Source organism: Symphalangus syndactylus, chromosome 15, assembly GCF_028878055.3.
Source record: "Symphalangus syndactylus isolate Jambi chromosome 15, NHGRI_mSymSyn1-v2.1_pri, whole genome shotgun sequence".
Classification (NCBI taxonomy): domain Eukaryota; kingdom Metazoa; phylum Chordata; class Mammalia; order Primates; family Hylobatidae; genus Symphalangus; species Symphalangus syndactylus.
Genome location: NC_072437.2, coordinates 78651915 through 78673818, shown reverse-complemented (window position 1 = coordinate 78673818; position 21904 = coordinate 78651915). Strand labels below are relative to the sequence as shown.

The 21904-nt window shown below is 42.4% G+C and overlaps 1 protein-coding gene across 12 annotated transcripts in view; it reads right to left on the bottom strand.

Annotated features, from left to right (window-relative positions):
- Positions 1–16622, bottom strand: part of NAA16 (N-alpha-acetyltransferase 16, NatA auxiliary subunit) — a 66538-nt gene extending 49916 nt beyond the window's left edge. For 11 of the 12 annotated variants that reach the window (XR_008651479.2, XR_010116005.1, XM_063619043.1 and 8 more), the window contains exons 1-6: positions 16286–16608; positions 11313–11397; positions 9076–9180; positions 7155–7312; positions 4803–4937; positions 2450–2603 (exon numbers count right to left, since the gene is read on the bottom strand). Coding sequence is in view for 10 of the 12 variants with exons in the window: in XM_063619043.1 (XP_063475113.1) it covers positions 2450–2603; positions 4803–4937; positions 7155–7312; positions 9076–9180; positions 11313–11397; positions 16286–16339 (691 nt within the window). In the remaining 2 variants the exon portion in view is untranslated. Of the gene's footprint in view, positions 1–2449; positions 2604–4802; positions 4938–7154; positions 7313–9075; positions 9181–11312; positions 11398–16285 lie in introns of all 12 variants that reach the window. The other variant, XM_055245384.2, reaches the window with a different exon arrangement.
- Between the last annotated feature and the right edge of the window lie 5282 nt (positions 16623–21904).

Below are 21904 nucleotides of genomic sequence, written 5' to 3'. Positions count from 1 at the left end.
CCCATTCCTCCACGATTATCTTCTGGCCAATTTTTACCCTGCTTATCCCAGATATAACAGACAACAGCATATTTTTCATTTTCAAAAAACATCTGTTATTTGCTACTACCATGAACAAAGGTTATTACTAGAGGAATGCATAGGACAAATATACATATATACCTACATATTCATAAATAAGTGGAAATCTCCAACTTTTAAAGCTTTTTAAAGGATCGTAAAAAGTTAATGACCACAAAGAAAACTGTGTGAGTATCAAAGGTCTCTGGACCTGCAAAGTTCAGTGAAAAACTAAAAGTAATAATACCATGATCTGTCTCTGTAGATAATAAAGCATGGGCTACGTATTCAAATTAATGGCCCCCAAATTATCCTCACTAACAATATAAGGATAAATGTGACTATGAGGCAATCTGCAGACTTATTTTTGTTTTTTGAGACAAGGTCTTGCTCTGTCATCCAGGCTGAAGTGCAACTGGCACAATCACAGCTCACTGCAGCCTCAACCTCCCAGGCTCAAGCAATCCTCCCTTCTCAGTCTCCCAAGTAGCTGGGACCACAGGCATGCACCACCACACCCAGATAATTTTTTAGTTTTTTGTAGAGATGGAGTCTCACTATGTTGCCCAGGCTGGTCTTGAACTCCTGCACCTCAAGCAATCCTCCCGCCTCAGCCTCCCAGTGTTGGGATTACAGGTGTGAACCACCATTCACGGCCTATACTAACTTGAAATAGTTTCACTGTACCATATTTACTTTTCAAAAACTGCATTCCCTATTTGTTTTTATTTTGAAGATTAAATAATTTAACCTAACTGCATTCCCTATTTGTTTTTTTTTTAAGATTAAATAATCTAACATATGGATTATATTGAATGCATTTCCTATCGATGCTACAGGACAAATACCAAGAAAGAGAAACAGCAACCTGAGTTAAGGTTTAATCAGGAAACGACAATAGTATTACAGAAAGGAAAAATAATTGCCTTTTTTCCTCTTTGCTACCATCAATAAGTAACAGAACAAGATAGAAACCAGAATATTTAATTATTTACTCATATTTTATCAATAACTTTTAAAAGTGTCATTAATATGAATTACAATAAAAACTAAATCACTCATGTGCTATACATTAACCAGAAAGAGTATAATAGTTAAAAGTAAGACACTCATGAAAAAGGTATGGGAAAAAGAACATATACTACTAAGTGAAAGAAGCCAATCTTTCTCAGGCAACAGATGATTTCGCAAAAATAAAGCCGATCTGCAAAGGCTACATACTGTATGATTCCAACTACATGATATTTTGGAAATGGCAAAACTATGTAGAGGGTAAAAAGATCAGTGGTTGCCAGGGGTTTGCAGGAGTGAGGGATGGAAAGGTGAAACAAAGGGTGTTCAGGGCAGTGAAACTACTTTGTATAATACTACAGTGGTGAATACATGTCATTATACATTTGTCAAAACCCATAGGGCATGACAGTGGGAAAGGCTGTGGGTATACAGGGATATATGGGAACTCTCTGTACCTTTTTCTAGATTTTACTGTGAACCTAAAACTGTCTTGAGAATGTCTATTTTTTAGAAAAAAGTAAGGGCTCTGAAGTCAGAAGGATGTGTTGATGTGCTTGGAAACTATAACTCTACCACTTAAAAAGCTGGATGACTTTGGGCAAGTCCTTAACCTCTGTAAGCCTCAGTCTCTTCCACTATAAAATGGGGTTAATAAATAGTATCCATCTTAAAAGTGCTAAAAAATTAAATGAAATAAAGCAATTTAAGCAATTACCATACTCAAATAGAAGAAGAGTTTTAAAATCTATATTAGCTATTATTTTTATTAAGCTTCAGACTTCAGAGGTCCTACAACTGTATGGAACTTTAGTTCTAAACTATTATTTTAGCTGGACATTCAATTTAATACAATATCGCTCAGGGAAAGGGAATTAATGAGCAAAGCTTTGTGAAAATTTTTGTTTGCCCCCTTGTTGATGAATGCTGTTAAAACTATAGGGATCCTGTCTTCATAATTAGCCCATAATGAAAATAAATGACCTTTGTGTTCATGATGATCCCAGTATCAGTTATGGTTCTCATTGTATTTAATTAACTATATATGGATACACAGAGATACATATTCAATATGAAGGCAGTACTGCTTAAGGGAATGAAATCTGGATTCAAATCCAGCACTCTCCCGTTTACTAAACTGTATGATTTGGGGCTACTCAATCTCTCAGTTCGTCAGTTCCCCCATCTCCAACATAGATACAATAAGTATAACATAGGGTTGTTATGAGGATTAAACTAGTTAATAATGGCTTAATAATAAAGTGTTTGGAACCTTGTCGGATACATAACAACTGTTACGTAAGACTTAGGAGAGAATAAAATACATAGTTTTTTTGTTTTCTGTTTGAGGCCATTAAAAAAAGGCAAACCAACTTACCTTTAATTTCTGCCACCAGAAGTTTATCACATATTTGTTTCTCATATGTTTCTATATGTTCCAAAGATTCCTGAAACAGATCTGCCTCTCTCATCACTTGATTCTGGTATAATATCAGTTCACTATATTCATAATCTATTTTGTTTGGAGGAACCTGAAAAAAAATGACCAAGTTACTTTATTTGTATCACTATATAAAGCAGTTACAGACCTTTAATTAAACTGCCTTCTCAGGAGTCATTCACACAAACAAGAAAGCAACCCACAAGCAGATACAAACAGAAGAGTGATTAACAACACCAAAAATGAATGCAGTATTTAAAACGAATAATAGGGTGGGACTTCTGTCTATCCCCAAGTGACACAGGTCAACAAATCCTACATACAAATATAAAAATGGTTGAAATACTACAGCATCTACAAAAAAAAAAAAAAAACCTACTAGGGTTAATAGAAGTGTTTACCAAGGTCACAGAATAAAAGATCAATGAAGAAAAATCAATTACAGATATACCTTGGAGACATTGTGGGTTTGGTTCCAGACCACCACGATAAAGTGAGTGACACAATTTTATGGTTTCCCAGTGCATGTAAGTTCCATTGGCCGGGCATGGTAGCGCACATCTGTAACCCCAGGTCTTTAGGAGGCTGAGGTGGGTGGATTACCCGAGGTCAGGAATTTGAGACAACCTGGCCAACATGGTGAAACCCCATTTCTACTAAAATACAAAATTAGCCTGGCATGGTGGCGCATGCCTGTAATCCCAGCTACTCAGGAAGCTGAGGCAGAAGAATCGCTTAAGCCCGGAGGTGGAGGTTGCAGTGAGGTAAGATTGCGCCACTGCACTCCAGCCTGGGCAACAAGAGTGAAACTCAGTCTCAAAAAAAAAAAAAAAACTAAACTAAAAAAGTTATATTAACACTACACTATAGTCTATTAACCATGCAGCAGCATCATGTCTTAAAAAAAAACAACATTGTCAGGCACAGTGGTACATCTGTAGTCCCAGCTATCCTCCTGCCTCAGTCTCTGGAGCAGTCCTAGCTAGGAGTTCAAGTCCTAGTCGTAGCCTAAGAGTTCAAGACTGTAGTGCATAGCCACAGCACTTCTGCATGGGCAACACAGTCAGATCCTGTCTCCAAAAAAAAAGTAAAGAAAAGAAAATAGAAATTGGCCGGGCACGGTGGCTCACACCTGTAATCCTAGCACTTTGGGAGGCAGAGGCAGGTGGATCACAAGGTCAGGAGTTTGAGACCAGCCTGGCCAACATGATGAAACCCCGTCTCTACTAAAAATACAAAACTTAGCCAGGCCCAGTGGTGGGGGCCTGTAATCCCAGCTACTCAGGAGGCTGAGGCAGGGTAATTGCTTGAACCTGGTAGGCGGAGGTTGCAGTGAGCCAAGATTGCACCACTGAACTCTAGCCTGGGCGATAGATGAAGACTGTCTCAAAAAAAAGAAAAGAAAAGAAAAGAAAGAAAGAAAGAAACTGCAAACAGCTAAATTTAACCATCAAAATGTCATAATTTTGTGTTTAAAGGAAAGTTTTTTATCAAGTCCACCAAACGTGATACAGTACTATCTTTTGGTCAGAACTTGATTCTTGGATAAAAACAAAGAACTAGTCTAATCAATTCTCTGGTGTGAGGTAAAAAGCTAAAAACCTAAGTAAAGACGGTGGCCTTACTACAAAGTTTATTTCCTCCCTTAAGAGAGTAAAAATAGCGGATTAAAAAATATAAAAACCCATAAATAGGAGATACTATTTAAGATTTCAACAAATTTCTAGAAAATAGAATGCAAAGGAGGAGTAAGTGAAATAGGATGGAAGAAGCTCAAGTCTAGAGTATCTATAAAGAGGAAATTACTATGGAGAATGCCTATTTGTCCTGGAAAACTCCAGACAGGGTCAAGATTATGAAATGACAGATAAACAGAGGAGTGGAAAAGAGACTCAAGGTTGGGGGATTAACTCTAAGTGAAGTGACTCAATCCACACCATCTCCATCAACTTGCAGCTGAATCCACATGTAGAATATTTTCCATTGAAACGTGGAGGCAGGCGTGGTGGCTCATGCCTGTAATCCCAGCACTTTAGGAAGACGAGGCAGGATGATCATTTGAGCCCAGGAGTTCGAGACCAGCCTGGACAACATAGCAAGACCCCGTCTCTTTAAAAAAAACAAAGAGAGAGAGAGAAAAAATCCTACATTTTAACTGTTTCCAATTAAGTCAAAAAGTTTTCCAGTTTTCCATAGGTTTCAAATACTTTAATTCACATTTGAGAGCAGGGACAATTTAGAAGTCAACTACTCCGTTTGGGAAGGTAGAAGGAAACATTAAAATTCTTACTTGCTGAGTTTGTCTAAATTCTTCCAATAGTTTTAGGGCCATATCATAATCTTTCAGCAAATGGTATGCAATAGCATATCCAATCCAGGAGGCACGCTGTGTGGGGCGCAACTGAAGAAGCTGGTATCTTGTTTCCTAAAAAAAAAAGTTTTAACTTGTTAAACATTCTCTAAAACATTATTTCATCAGTTTTAAGAAAACAATCTAATCTTTAACACATTTCTAATGAACTATATCAACAAAGATCAGTTTCAGAATAAAATAGAAGTACTTTTTATGTTTCTTACCTAAATTACTAAAGTTCTAGAATATCCTGTAATACTCACTGTGAGGCTGTCATTGAAACATCTTTGGGGCCCATGCCTTTGGACTGCCTTATTAAATTATCTTTAAATAATGAGAATTTTTTTTGGTAACTAAACATTCTGTAAGAGGACTAAGATGGTTTTTTATTAAACTACATTTTGCTACTTACAAAACTATTATATGAATTACATGTATTTACAGTATAAACACATTGTAATAATTGGCCAGACACAGGACAGACACAGCCAGGGGAAACACCCAAACATCTGATTATCCCTTATTTTTACTGTTACTTCTCTGTCATTCCCAAATCCTTTATTAAAGTCTAGGTCAGTATTTTCTCTGCCAACTCTTGGCGTTACCCTGGGCAAATGCAACACTAATGTGTATCACCCATCCCACAACCTATCCTCTAAGTCCCAAGATTTTCTAATCATTAATGATTTTCTCCTCCACTCCATTCAGAGGCCCACTCCCACAGCCATACCCTAGAAGTTACTGCCACGCAGAAATCATAAATTTAGGTATCTCACTCTCTACCCACAGCTCCCATGCTGCCAACACTATCATTTGGTGACATTCCTACCCTTGTTCTTTGACACCACCAGCATCTGTACTTCCTGGGTCCTTCACACTTTCACCACCAGCTCTCCTTTTTTTCTTTTAGAGACAGAGTCTCCCTATGTTGCCCAGGCTGGACTAAACTCCTGAGCTCAAGCGATCCTCTTACATCAGCCTCTCAAGTAGCCAGGACTAAGACACATAATACCAAGCCTAGCTCTCTTTTAACTTAATTTACTTCAGAATCCACTTTAGCAACCATTGTTTTGCCAATATTCTTAATTTCTATGCCTCATTCCTAAAGATAACTGATTTTAACTCCAACCGCATCTAAGCTGCTAAACACAGCTGAAGAAAAAAATACACACTTTGAAGAGTGGTGCCATTATTATTATAATAAGTTCAGCAGAGCCCTTAAAGTGGCTGCAAAAATCTAGGCATGGAGTATGAGGGCTTATATGGCAGTAGAGAGCAAAAGTAAGAAGTATATAAATAATGTATTTAAAGATAACTGTTAGAACCTAGTGGCCTCCTTCTCATAAGAAAGTAAGAGAATTCCATGTTGGACATACTGATTCTAGGATACTAAGTGGAATAAGCACATGGAAATGTCCAGGAGAGAGTTGAAGATGCAAATCTGAAGAGGTCTCAACTACAGAAAGACTGATTTATGGCAACCCTTCTCACATTTTTAAAGTATTTATTAACCAGTAATTTTTAAAAGCTACTTTTATGTTTAGGTTTCAATTGTAAAAGCCTTATTAGTTTACCAAATTTGTAAATATCAAACCCACAAATAATCTAGTACAGCAGCCGCACATAGATATTCCAGTTAAACAGTTATGGCCTGGCGTAGTGGCTCATGCCTGTAATCCCAGAACTTTGGGAGGGTGAGGTGGGAAGATCACTGGAGCCTAGGAGTTCAAGACTAGCCTCGGTAACATAGCAAGACCTTGTCTCTTTTTTAAATACTTAATGAATTAAGAATGTTTTAAAAACCAGTTTTGTTTTTTGAGAAAAAGTCTTGCTCTGTTGCCCAGGCTGGAGTGCAGTAGCACAATCATGGCTCACTGCAGCCTCAACTCTTAGGTTCAAGGGATCCTCCTGCCTCAACCTCCTGGATAGCTGGGACTGCAGGTGTGAACTACCATACCGGGCTAATTTTCTTATTTGTAGAGATGGAGTCTGGCCTATGTTGCCCAGGCTGGTTTCTAACTCCTAGCCTCAAGCGATCCTCCCATCTCAACCTCCCAAACTGCTGGGATTATAGGCATGGGCCACCGTACCCCACCAGTTATTCTTTTTGGATACTCAAGTAGAAAGTGCCACAACTATGACTGAGGAGGAAGGTCCCAAGCGACATACACCTTCTAATGAACAATCAAATCTACTTGATCTTGGCTTATGCTCACCTCATTCTGAATTGACACACTCTTAAATTTTATCTACTGTAAAATCATGTACATTTAAGAAGGAAGTACTTACTCGGTAACCTTCAAGGTCTCTCATTTGGATCTGCAACAGTGAGAGATCCCTCAAAATTTGCAGGTTATCTTTATCTAATTTGAGGGCATTCCGGTAACATTTTATAGCTTCATCATATTTTTTATCAGAACGCTGCAAGAGTCCATATACATGCCAACCTATTAAGTTAAGGAAACAAAGACATACACAGACACTAGAATATACTATGCTACATATCTAATATAAAACTTACATTAAGGAAATGGTATTTTGCCTAGGATTTGTTTCAGAATGACCTGGAGTCTGGGGGAGGGGAATGTGAGGGGAAGTTAAAGACGAAACCAGAGCAGGCTGGGTTGATAATTGTCAAATTGCTGAACCTGGGTAATGGCCACATTGGGAGGGGGTCATTATTCTGTTCTCTCTACTTGTGTACATGTTTGAAATTTTCTGTAATATTTTAAGTAACCTTAAAGAATTCTTGGCAAAAATTCTTCACATTTTCTACCCTCTATCCCATCACTTTCCTACCCAGCAACCTCAACATTCACCTATTCTTCATCATGATGTCTTGAAACAGAATATATACAAAAACTGCAACTACTTTTTGAAACAAATTTACAGTCAACCAATTCTAAAGTAATGTGTAACTATCACCTACTTCCCTAGTTATATTAAAGGCCACAAAAAATAAGTTGTATTTCTTATAAATTAAAGTCTTAGCATATCTTGGAGCCAAAAGCCCCACAAAACTATCATACTTACATGCCCTTCTCTTCACTCTGGGGTAAGCACTGGCATAAAGAAATAAGAATTTAGTAATTTGAGAAAACTCTAAGCTAAATATGTGAAAACACTACTAAGATTATTCGTGTTCAATACCAGTACATGGCTAAGTGAATTAAATGTAACAAATTAAAATGCAAGGGCAATATGTGAAAAAAAAAATGCAGATAAACATACAGATAAGCAAAACAAATGAAAATCAATTTTAATGATCCATCCTTTAAAAAAAAATTTTTTTGGCCGGGCACGGTGGCTCACGCCTGTAATCCCAGCACTTTGGGAGGCCGAGGAGGGTGGATCACCTGAGGTCAGGAGTTTGAGACCAGCCTGACCAACATGGCGAAACCCCATCTCTACTAAAAATACAAAAAGTAGCCTGGCATGGTGGCGCACACCTGTAGTCCCAGCTACTTGGGAGGCTGAGGTGGGAGAATCGCTTGAACCCAAGAGGTGGAGGCTGCAGTGAGCCTAGATCATGCCACTGCACTCTAGCCTGGGTGACAGAGTGAGACTCCCTCCCCCCAAAAAAACAAAAAAACAAGAAAACTTTTTTTTTACACACTGGGATATTACCCAAAGAAAAACACAATTATAAAGATCAAATTAAGTAATAGCTACGTCTCTGTGTTAACAGAAACCAAGCTCAAGAACCAATATCATACTTAATATTAAGTAAAATCTGTTTTAAAATAAGTTTAAAGTTTTTCTTCTCAAATGTCTAAAAGAAAGTTTAAGACACACAAATTTTAACATATGATTAACTAAAAGTCAGTATTTGGAATAATAGGAAAGTATTACCCAGTTAATTATGTTTAAGAAAAAAATGGGTTTCAAGTGACATACAATTATCAAAGTAACTTTTCTCCAACACTAAGCACAACAGAAGTAAGCACATTTTATAGAGATTTCCTTTAAAATACTTCAATAAATAAACACAGGGTAGGGAACAAATGAAACTAATATAGGAGGAGGGGCACGAGCAAAAAAGAAACTAATATTACAAAATGTTGATAATGATTATAGTTGAGTAATGGATACACAGAGTTCATTAAATTCTCTCTTCTACGTAGGTTTGGAATTTTCATAGTAAAAATTTAATTTGAATTAGGAAAAAACTAGCTAAAACATAAACTATTTAACTATTGCAAAAGGATACAGACATGACTCTTGACATCATTACGAAGTCCTTTACGAACAAATTCATAAGCTTCTTCTTTTTTTCCTAAACAGTTCAGTGTTAATCCTTTCATAGCCAAAGTCTCTGAAAAATAATTTTTAAACTCTATTTACAAATGACAGAAAATTATTCTCTTAATAGTACTTTAATAGTTGAGATCTGAAGGATTACTATGGCTCCAATTCATCTTTTTAATCTCACAGTTTGAACTTCCCTCCAAGTAGAAAAAGTAAAACTACATTTAAATATTTACTTAAAGCTTAGCAGCCCAAGTCCTTTTCTGAAATTCCTTAGTTTCAAGAGTTGCTAAAATGGTTTCTGCCCTTCACAAGACTCTGTAAAAGTGGTTGATATTATTCTGCTGAAAAAATCAACAAAGCAGGCCAGGTGCAATGGCTCACGCCTGTAATCCCAGCACTCAGGGAGACTGAGGCGGGTGGATCACCTGAGGTCAGGAGTTCGAGACCAGCCTGGCCAACATAGCAAAACCCCGTCTCTACTAAACAAAAATTAGCCAGGCATGGTGGCATGTGTCTGTAATCCCAGCTACTTGGGAGGCTGAGGCAGAATTGCTTGAACCCACGAGGCAGAGGTTGCAGTGAGCCAAGATTGTGCCACTGCACTCCAGCCTGGGTGACAAGAGCAAGACTCTGTCTTAAAAAAAAAAAAAAATTAACAAAGCTTATGGAATTAAATCCACCATTGCAGTTCCACAGCTCTTACCTAAGGTCAGTTCTAATCAATCATCAATCTGATTTACAACCACACAAAAACACTCACTCTACCTTAATAAAGACAAACACATAATTTAAAAATCACTTTATTCAATATTGGAACAGACTTCACTTTTGATAGCAAGTTTATTCTAACAAATTCTACTTAGGCTAATTAACATCAGTTCACATCTCAACAGCACAACACTGGATGATGGTAGTGGCAACAAAAAATATGTAAGGAAGTTAATAAAAGATGGTTTAGGATGAAATAATTCTCTGAATTACCCACAAGAAGGGAATTATGCAAGAAGAATTATTTTCGAACTCTATGGTATTCAGAACATGGTGATCCTGTGGCCCAAACCCCCCTCCAACATCTTTTATCTGTTTTACATATTGAACTTTCCCACAGGCACCATTTGGATAAAGGTTCCACAGCTAAAAAGCTTGAAAACAAGCTTTAAAATTAATTCTATGAAACGAAGATTTCTTTCCATTTCCTTCAAAGAATCTTTTAAATGTTGTTAGAAAAGTGAGCAAGGTCAGCCTATTTTCCCAATAAGATGATCTCAACCATTATCCAAGTCTGATACTGAGTAATCTCAACCAGCTTTGCTATGCTATAGGATCGTAATTTTCATGTCTATCCTGATCCACCCTTCTAACACTGGCTGTTACTGAAAAAGGACACAACAAGAAAATACAAACTTTATTAACACCAGTGTTAGAAAAACAACTCAAAATATACAATCTAATGGTAAATTAGTAATATCATATGGAAATGTCAGTACATATTAAAAAAAAAAACACATCTACCAAAGAATAAAGTGCAGGTGACCATATCTTCATACTTTTATATCGCAAATTTGGTCCTAATTTTACACACAGGAAACCAAGGTATAAATTCTATTCAAAGTAATAAAGGAAATCAGGTCCATAACAATACTGATACATACTGTCTCCAATTTTTTCCCCAATAGATAAATGAACCACCCTAATCTTAAGTATATATACTTGGCCGGGCGCGGTGGCTCACGCTTGTAATCCCAGCACTTTGGGAGGCCGAGGCGGGCGGATCACCAGGTCAGGAGATCGAGACCACGGTGAAACCCCGTCTCTACTAAAAATACAAAAAAAATTAGCCAGGCGTGGTGGCGGGCGCCTGTAGTCCCAGCTACCCGGAGAGGCTGAGGCAGGAGAATGGCGTGAACCCGGGAGGCGGAGCTTGCAGTGAGCCGAGATCGCGCCACTGCACTCCAGCCTGGGTGATAGAGCGAGATTCCGTCTCAAAAAAAAAAAAAAAAAAAAAAAGTATATATACTTAAGGATAATACAGGTAATCCAGAAGACTCATATAAAGCATTAAAAAAATGCTGAACATTTATGCACTCTAATAGAGAACTTCGAGGCCTTGGAATCTGGGAAATAATCTTCTTTCACTGTTAATCCCTGGTTTTAGAATTTGATTTCCCTAAAGCAATCTCTCACATGAGACAATACCTCCATGTTCAGCAAATTTTGGGTTCGACAGAATCATCTTGCAAAACTTGAGGCCATTTTTGTACTGCTTCTGTTCATAACATTTCTGTAAAGAAATATGAACAAAAGTTATTTTATCAAATGAATACACAACGGAGCAACTTTTCACAGCATCATATATTCTAAATTCAAGATCCAAAATTAGGTCTAAAACGTGATGGAAAGGATATCACTTACAAACATGCAGTGTACTTTTGTTACCTATTCTTGTCAAATTGTTCTAAAATCTACATATTTTCATTTTTATAAAAGACCATGAAAAAAGACATTTAAAAAACAGGAAATGTGGCTGAGCAAGGTGGCTCACGCTTGTAATCCCAGCACTTTGGGTGGCCAAGGTGGCAGATCGCTTGAGCTCAGGAGTTTGAGACCAACCTGGCCAACATGGTGAAACTGTCTCTACTAAAAATACAAAAATTAGCTGGGCATGGTGGCGCGTGCCTGTAATCCCAGCTACTCAGGAGGCTGAGGAAGGAGAATCACTTAAACAAGGGAGGCGGAGGTTGCAGTGAGCATAATTCCAATGCTTTGGGAGGCCAAGGCGAGAGGACTGCTTGAGCCCAGAAGTTCAAGACCAGCCTGGGGAATAAAGCAAGACCTCATCTCTACAAAAAAATTAAAAATTACTCAGACGTGGTGGTGCACATCTGTGGTCCTAACTACTTGGGAGGCTGAGGTGGGAGGATCACTTGAGCCCACAAGGCTGAGGCTGCAGTAAGGCATGACGGTGCCACTGCACTCAGCCTGGGCAGTAGAGCAAGACACTATCTCAAAAAAAAAAATTTTAAGCAGAAACATATGTGACAACAGAAAAATACCAGAAACTGCACTAAAAGCCTTTGCTACTGCAAGAATGAAACCAAAGTGCATGGGTGCGTGCACACACACACACACAAATACTACCACTTATTGAGCAGCTACGATATGTCTGTATAAAATCTGTAATCTCTTACTTAATACCAATTCTTTAATGTAGGTGTCATTACTTCCACTTCAGAGATGTCGAAACTGAAACCCCAGAGGTTCAAACACTTGTTTATAAGCTGCTCAGCTTAGCTGCAAACTCTGGTCTCACTCCAAAGATAAGCAACATCTTTATTTCTGAATGCCACCAGCCAGGGTACGCAATTAACATCTCTCCCTGGCAGCCACTGATGCAGAGAACACCCCATTGCTTTCCACTCTTCCCTGGCTTACATTGTTCAGTCACACTGGGTATTACATTACTCAACATGCCAAGCTTATCCCCACCTCAGGCCTCCTACACTTGTGTTCCTTCTGCCCGAAATGCTTTCCTAAATCTTCCCATGGATGGTTCCTCATTATCCAAGTCTCACATGTCCCCTACTTGCCCACTTTATCAAATACTCCCATCCTCCTTCCTTCCCCAACATATTCTCTACCATGTTACTCTATTTTCCACACAGTGCTATCATTTCCTGAAATCTTATTTATGCTATTATTTAGTGCCTGTCTTCCCCACCATCATATAATGGATCCTTAGAACAATGATCTCACCTATCTTTCTTATTTATTTTTTAGAGACAGTCTCGCTCTGTTGCCCAGGCTGGTGTGCAGTGACACAATCACCATAACCTCAAACTGCTGAGCTCAAGTGATCCTCCCACCTTAGCCTCCTGAGTGGATAGGAAGGACTACAGGTGTGTGCCATCAGGCCTGGCTAAATTTTTTTTTTTGGTAGAGATGAAGTCTCGCTATGTTGCTATGTTCTTCTTTTGCTCCTGGACTCAAGTGATCCTAGCTCCCACCTCAGCCTCCCAAAGTCCTGGGATTACAGGCATGAGCCACTGCGCCAGCCTTAGCCTATTTTAAATACTGCTGCATTGCCATGGCTAAACAAATAAGAAACTGCTCCATAAATACAGCCTACTAAGTTCAAAGCAAAATGCCACTAGCAATGGATGAGACCATCATTAAGCCTTGCAGCAGGGGCTGGATGTGGAAGGAATTAGAAAAGTCTTCATGGAAAAAAAGTTTATATTGAGGCCTCTTGACAGCCTCTGGGGAAGGGAACTAGGTGGTTCTGAGATAAGGATAGAAGAGAAACCTAAATTTTGAAACGTGAATATACTGCCTATTCCAAAAATATTTTAAAATAAAAAATGACAATCTGAGTTTGACTACAGGAGTCTGTCTCACAAATGACAAGAAAAAAACAAGTGGAAGGAACTACTGAGAAAGACAAATAGAAATACTAGTTTTTCTGACTTACCAAGTTATCTGAAAATAATAATCATACTGCCAATAACAGTAATAATAGTTAACACCTATTGGAAGCATTTACTATACGTCCAGACACTGTTCTTATTTTTTTCCTTCACCCCATGGCAGCTTATTTACTCTTTATTTAAATCCCAGGAAAGCCTACGAGATGCATGATATCCCCATTTAGATAGAGAAACTGAGGCACAGTTATAGAGTTTATTAAGTGCCAGAGCCACAACTCTTAACCAGGTAGTCTGGCCCCGGAGTCCAAGTACTTAGGTAAAGACAAGTCTACCTGTAATCTCAGCTACTCGGGAGGCTGAGGCACGAGAATCGCTTGAATCTGGGAGGCAGAGGTTGCAGTGAGCTGAGATCTTGCCACTGCACTCCAGCCTGGGCGACAGAGCGATACGCTCTCGCAAAAAAAAAAAAAAAAAAGACAAATCTACATTCACTCAGGAACAATTATATACTAAGTAGAAACGACAGATTCTAGTCTCAACTTTGCTGCTAACCAGACAGAGAACCTTAGCCACTTGGTCATTTACCATTCTTAGGTTTGTCTCTTTCTAAAAGAGGGCATGGAATAGCTCCAAAATTTAACAAACTGTAATGCTAATTAATATCCAGTCTGGGGAATAAGACATGCAGATACAAGCCACGTGGAATATGTAAAAAACCAGCTGGTTAGTTTGTGTGGATGTGTTTGAGTTTTTTCAATAGAAAAAATTTTACTGTTGGTGGCAAAGCACTTTAATCCACTAAACTTTAAAGATAATTTTATTACAGAGACTTCTGTTTGCTATGGAATTTGTTGTAGCCAAATTTTACCCACATTTATTGCAATTGCGAAATGATAAAATCACTCGTTTATGCAGAATCCTCCTAAATTCACGCAATCTTGTCAGAAACATTACATACCTAGATTTAAAAATGTTTAGCTTGGCTGAGCACAGTAGCTCACATCTGTAATCCTAGCAATTTGGGAGGCTGAGGTGGGATGATCGCTTCAAGCCAGGAGTTCGACAGTCGCCTGGCCAACAAACCGAGACTTCCATCTCAAAATAATTGGTTTTTTTTTAGTGGTTACCATTTCCAAATTTATTTGGGGATAAACTCTACCTTTTTTGTAATTTGAGAATAATAATGTAACTTTTTCCTTATGACACTGATCCATGATTTGAACTATAGAGAAAAGAAGTGCTGTCATCTTTAAAGTATGATGCCAAATGTCCTGAAATCCAACTAGCGATTTATAAATGATATTATCATTAATGTTTCAGATTCCAGGGGCAAAAAAAAAATTAAAAATAAAAATAAATAAATAAGTTACTTCTCCAATTCCATGCTGTGTAAAATAAAAGGGCATGAGAAGAAGTAAAATAAAAAAATACAAAGCCCAATGAAGCAACCTGCCACGTGCTTTAATTATTCATATTTTTAATGTTCTCACATTTGTATCTTATTATTGGTTCAAAACTAAGCACCACATAATATTTAAAATTTTTATCCCATCTACTATGTATCCTAATCTGAAGACTGTGAAGTTTCTAACGGCTTGAAACAGAACAGCTACTATGAATTATCTGCCTCTGTTAATACTTAAAATTACTCTAAAAATAGTATTTTATTTATAGTAAAGTTAAGCAACAACTAACAGCCATATAACCAACCCAGCTTTCAATAAATTCACCTTTAAACCTAAATGCATATTTAGCAAATAAAAGTTTTTTTAGTGAAAAGATAAACTACAAAAGACAGTTACCTACTAACAATATTAGTTTAAAACCTAGGGTAGCCAGAGGATACTGAGGAAAGCAAAGGAATGCTGCCTCTTCTCCTTGGAAGAACAGAACCTGGAAAGCCACCAGGGACGCTGGCACACAGCCCACAGAAAACTGCCCACCCGGCTCCGCAGCGGTCATCACCACGGGGCCATTATTCAGGCTTCCGCTCCGCAATAAAGTAAAAATGCTCCCCTCAAATGCAAAACCAGCCAGTCCACGCGGCTTTAATTACTCAAGCAAGGCCTGTGCGACTAGAAACCAAAGAGCTGTGTTGAAGTTGGTGACAACTCAGAAACGCACTTCAAGTCAACTATTCACTTCCAAAGAGGGTAAATAAAGTGCACTACAAACAGGCAAACTTTTTCCCAAAGGGAGGTGGTGCCAGGCTTGGCTTCCTAGAGTTGCCGGTTTTATTTCCTCGTAACCAGGAAAAATTACACCATGGCATCGATCCCGCTTTAATAGGTATGCGGGTGCGCTGTGCAATCTAATTAAACGCAAAGCAGAGAATACAGAACGCAAAACACCTCGCCGAGGGGAGACTGGCAAAATAAACCAACCGGGGAGGATCCCTGAGGGGCTGCTGCGAGCCCGGCGCGGCAGAGAGCACGGCAGCCACTGCCGGCAGAGGCGGCTGTGCCCGGGCACTGCGGAGGGCGGCGTGAAGTTTCTGGAAAGAGTGAGGCGGGGGTGAGGCAAGCCGCCGCAGACCGAAGAAAGGAAGCGTGCGGAGGAGCGGCTGGGCGGCCCCCGTGGGCCGGTCGGAGCGGGAAAGTGGGGACCCGCGAGCTCCGAGGTAAACAAAGAGCGGTGGGCAGCGGAGGCCAAGCCCGGCCCGCGCCGGCCGCCGCCAGACCGCTTGCCCTTAAGGCCCGAGGACCCGAGGACCGGGGGGCGGCAGCGCGGCCTACGGCCACTCACCAAGATGCGTTTGAAGAGGTTGCTTTCCTTGGGCGGCAGCAGCACGTTCGGCATCGTGGCCGGCGGGGAGGCTAGGTGCCCGGGCGCTCCGTTTCGCGGGGGTGGGCACCAGGACGAACCGCTGCTGAGAGTCGGGCTGCGGGCGATGGATTAGTTCATTGGTCTACAGTTGCAGTTGGGCAGCCTGCTTGTTCGGCACCGGTGGCAATGGAGAAGGAAGGCGGGCTGGGCAGGACACGCTTTCCCTGGCCTCCGCTTTTTGGCCAGCGGCGGCAGCAGTTCCCGCGCGCTGCAAGATGGCAGCCAGGGTCCGCCTCCCGAGCCGGACCCTGTGCGCATGCGCGGAGCGCCGTGCGGCGAGGGGCTGCGGGTGACTACGGGGGCGTGGCGGGGACCAACTGCGTGGATTTGCCTTGGGCTGCGGCTCCCCTTGCCGCAATCTCGGCACCCCGTGGGGCTCAGGCGAGCTGTCACCAAAACCTTGGAGTCCCATGGGGTGGTGAGTCACCACCCTCATTCACCATTGCTCCTATGCATCAGAACGCCTAAGGCTCCTAGTTATTGTCTGCTTCTCCTTGCAATAAATAAATAAAAATGAGAATTTTCTTTAACGTAGAAAAGAGAAGACACTGACTTGTATTGCACTCTTGATAAGCTTGTGGCCCAAGATAATGTTAGTTATGACTGTGAAGAGTCAGAGTTTTTTGCATTTCTCCCCATTTAGGAATTTAAGTGTCCGACGCAAAGTAGACTTTTGATGTAAGATGAACTTGTTTTCCTTCCTTTTCCTCCTTGATTCAGACTCTAAGGAGAAGCCTTCTCTTTCCAGTGCACACCAGACAAATATTTACAATCTTTGTTTTTGTTTGGTTGGTTGGTTGGTTTTGAGATGGAGTATCGCTCTTGTCGCCCAGGCTGCAGTGCAGTGGCGCTATCTCGGCTCACTGCAGCCTCCGCCTCCCGAGTTCAAAGGGTTCTCCTGCCTCCACCTCCCGAGTGGCTGGGATTACAGGTATGCGCCACCACGCCCGGCTAATTTTGTATTTTTAGTAGAGACACGCTTTCACCATGTTGGCCGGGATGGTCTTGATCTCTTGACCTCGTGATCCGCCCGCCTCAACCTCCGAAAGTGCTGGGATTACAGGCGTGAGCCACTACGCCCGGCCGGAATTACAGTTTTATAAGGCCACTGGTCTTCTGAGTCTACCTGCCCTTTCTCTTCAGATGGTTCCCCTTCCTACAAGCCATATAATAATGGGAGAAACAGGCTTCAAATTCAGGATCTTCCAACTCTGGGATACTTTCTACAACAAATAAAAGGCAGCAGATTGATGGTAATGTGTGAGTCTAGAAAGGTACAACGGTGGCAAGAATAAACCACACAGTGTAGGGTTAGTATTAAGGTATGTGTAAACATTAGGTACATAAGTTTATTTATACATGTGCTGAATCTTAATGGGTACATATTTATGAAACTATAAAGTAATTGATGAGTAACTGCATTTAGTCGGCTGTAATCAGAACTGGGCTGCCCTTTTTTATTTTCCTTTTTTTGAGACGATGTTTCGCTCTTGTTGCCCAGGCTGGAATGCAATGTCGCTATCTCAGCTCGCTGTAACCTCCGCCTCCCAGGTTCAAGTGATTCTCCTGCCTCAGCCTCCCCAGTAGCAGGGATTACAGGCATGCACCACTACACCCGGCTAATTTTGTATTTTTAGTAGAGACGGGGTTTCTCCATGTTAATTAGGCTGGTCTCAAACTCCCGACCTCAGGTGATCTGCCCACCTCAGCCTTCCAAAGTGCTGGGATTACAGGTGTGAGCCACAGTGCCTGCCTATTTGATTTTCCTTCTTTCTAGCCTAAGTTGGTTGGAGATGAAAGAATCATAGGAGTCTTTTTTTTTCTTTGAATCTCCTTCGTTTCACACAGGATCATAGGAGTCCTTTAAAATAGGGAAAGTACTGTCATTAAAATTGGGGGTCCACAGCAATCCCTTTGCTGGGTATATACCCAAAAGAATATAAATCGTTCTAGCATAAAGACACATGCACAGCCAGGTGCAGTGACTCACGCCTGTAATCCCAGCACTTTGGGAGGCTGAGGCAGGCGGATCACCCTGAACTCAGGAGTTGGAGACCAGCCGGGGCAACATGGCAAACGCGCACACACACACACACACACACACTAGCTAGGCATGGTGGCAAGTGCCTGTAGTCCCAGCTACTTGGGATGCTGAGGTGGGAGGATCAATTGAGCCTGGGAGACAGGTTGCAGTGAGCCAAGATCATGCCACTGCACTCCAGCCTGGGCAACAAAGTGAGACCCCTGCCTCAAAAAAAAAAAAAAAAAGACATACGCACGTGTATGTTCATCGCAGCACTATTCACAATAAAAAGACATGGAAGTAACCTAGATGCCCATCGGTGGACTGGATAAAGAAAATGTGGTACATATACACCATGGAATACTACACAGCCACAAAAAAGAATGAGACCATGTCTTTGCAGCAACACAGATAGAGCTGGAGGCCATTATCCAAAATGAATTAATGCAGGAACAGAAAATCAAGTACCACATGTTTTCACTTACAGGTGGAATTATAAACACTGAGTACCCATGGACACAAATAAGGGAACAGTAGACAGTGAGGCCTACTTGAGGGTGGAGAGTAGGAGGAGGGTGAAGATTGAAAAACTACCTATAGGGTATTATGCTGATTACCTGGTGTACAAGACTATTTGTACACCAAACCCCCACAACATGCAATTTACCTGTGTAACAAACCTGCACATGTACCCGTTGAGTCTAAAATAAAAAATGGAAAGAGAAAAATAAAAGTGGGGGTTCAAGGGCCTATGTGTACTCTGCAGAGCTCCCAAGCTGCCCAAGCTGTTAGAAAGTAGGCAAGTATAGCTGCTTTGGGAGCTTGCCTGAGTTGCACCTGAACTAGTGGCAGTCCCCCACCCAGAGAACTGAGCAGGCACACAGAAGTGCCTCCTCTCAGCACCCTCATACTCAACCACTGCCATAATTCCTAGCCACAGTTTGCTTACCACGGCATTACTAATTCCTGAAAACCTTTGGCTCCCAATTTATCTACATCGTCATTTATCTACATCATCGGAAGTAAAGGGTTACTCATGGGAAGAGCCAAACCTTCAGTGCTTCAGTCAAGCCCTCACTTGACCCTCATAGGACATGGACTTTTCTAGACCTTTGTCAAAATGACAAATTAGATTTTTAAAAGAAATATACAAGAGAAGGAAAGAAAAGTGGGCCGGGCGCGGTGGCTCACGCTTGTAATCCCAGCACTTTGGGAGGCCGAGGCGGGCGGATCACGAGGTCAGGAGATCGAGACCACGGTGAAACCCCATCTCTACTAAAAAAAAAATACAAAAAAATTAGCCGGGCGCGGTGGCGGGCGCCTGTAGTCCCAGCTACTCGGAGGCTGAGGCAGGAGAATGGCGTGAACCCGGGAGGCAGAGCTTGCAGTGAGCCAAGATTGCGCCACTGCACTCCAGCCCGGGCGACAGAGCGAGACTCTGTCTCAAAAAAAAAAAAAAAAAAAAAAAAAAAAAAAAAAAAAAGAGAAGGAAAGAAAAGCATAGTACCAACTGTAAATATTTTGAAGACAAGGAACATTTATCTTTTATGAAAATTCCTTCCTTCCTTCCTTCCTCTCTCTCTCTCTCTCTCTCTCTTTCTTTCTTTCTTTTTCCCTCTGTGGCCACGCTGCAATCTACACGGCTCGCTGCTGCCCCACACCGCAGACTGCCTGGGACTGCCGCCGCACGCCACCACCGCTGCCTGCTTTTTCTCCTTTGGCTGCAGGCGCGGTTTCGCCATCTTGGCCGCGCTGCTCTCCAGCTCCTGACCCCGGGTGCTCTGCCCTCCTCCGCCTCCCAAGGTGCTGGGACTGCAGATGGACGCTCACTCGGTGCCCGGTGTTGCCCGGGCCGGAGTGCGGTGGCGTGGTCTTGGCTCGCGGCAGCCTCCGCCTCCCAGCCGCCTGCCTTAGCCTACCAGGGTGCTGGGATTGCAGCCCCTGCCCGGCCGCCGCCCCGTCTGGGAGGTGGGGAGCGTCTCTGCTCGGCCGCCCCTCTGCCCGGCCTCCCCATCTGGGAAGTAAGGAGCGCCTCTGCCCGGCCACCCATCGTCTGGGAAGTGAGGAGCGCCTCTGCCCGGCCACCCATCGTCTGGGAAGTGAGGAGCGCCTCTGCCCGGCCACCCATCGTCTGGGAAGTGAGGAGCGCCTCTGCCCGGCCACCCATCGTCTGGGAAGTGAGGAGCGCCTCTGCCCGGCCACCCATCGTCTGCGAAGTGAGGAGCGCCTCTGCCCGGCCACCCATCGTCTGGGAAGTGAGGAGCGCCTCTGCCCGGCCACCCATCGTCTGGGAAGTGAGGAGCGCCTCTGCCCGGCCACCCATCGTCTGCGAAGTGAGGAGCGCCTCTGCCCGGCCGCCCCGTCCGGGAAGAAGTGAGGAGCGCCTCTGCCTGGCCGCCCCATCCGGGAAGAAGTGAGGAGCGCCTCTGCCCGGCCGCCCCGTCCGGGAAGAAGTGAGGAGCGCCTCTGCCCGGCCGCCCCGTCCGGGAAGAAGTGAGGAGCGCCTCTGCCCGGCCACCCCATCTGGGAAGTGAGGAGCGTCTCTGCCCGGCCGCCCCATCTGGGAAGAAATGAGCAACGAGTCTATCCGGTCGCCCCGTCTGGGAAGTGGGGAGCGCCTCTGCCCGTCCGCCCCGTCTGGGAAGAGGTGAGGAGCACCTCTGCCCAGCCGCCCCGTCTGGGATGTGGGGAGCGCCTCTGCCCGACCGCCCTGTCTGGGAGGTCTACCACAGAGGCCAGAAGCAATGTGGGGGCTGGACGTGGTGACTCACGCCTGTGGTCCCGGCACTCTGGCGGGCCGAGGCGGGTTGATCACTTCAGGCTGGGAGTTCGGGACCAGTCTGGCCAACATGGCGAAACATATGAAAAATACAACAGACAAACCAACCAACCAACCCAGTGACAACAAAACAGGTCTACCCTGGAGTCATACTCTAATTTTTTCTATTTTCCTCCCTTTCTGATCCTTTATCCCACTTTCTTTTTCTTCCTCTTCCTTCTCCTTCTTCTTTGTCAAATGGAAGATTGAGCTGTTATCACTGATCCATATAAAGTCCCTCTCTCATTTATTTTGGTTCCCACCCCCCATTTCTATTCCCCGACTTCCCATGTGCAACCTTCCTAATTTGTTTGATACGCATCTTTTTGTTTGTATGTATTTTTAGAAAATGTTTATTGTTTTGTGTGCAAAAAATAAATAAAAATAAATAAAAAAAAAAAGAAAGTTTCCTGTGGGCCTCTTCCAGCCTTATTTACTACAAATCATTAACTATCTTCACTCTCTGTGGTAGCAGCTAAATCATCACCCTCATTCACCATTGCTCTCCCCAACCCCTAAATCAGCAGCCCAGGAAGGTTCTTCACGTGCACTCTGCATCCTCCTACCCACTGCCAACTTCCTCTTCCCAGGACACACAGCTCCGTGCCAGCATCTCCCAGGAAAGCAAGTCACGCAAAGAAAATCTGCAATCCCAAATACTAGAAAGAAGCACTAGTTCGCTACTAGTTATAAACTA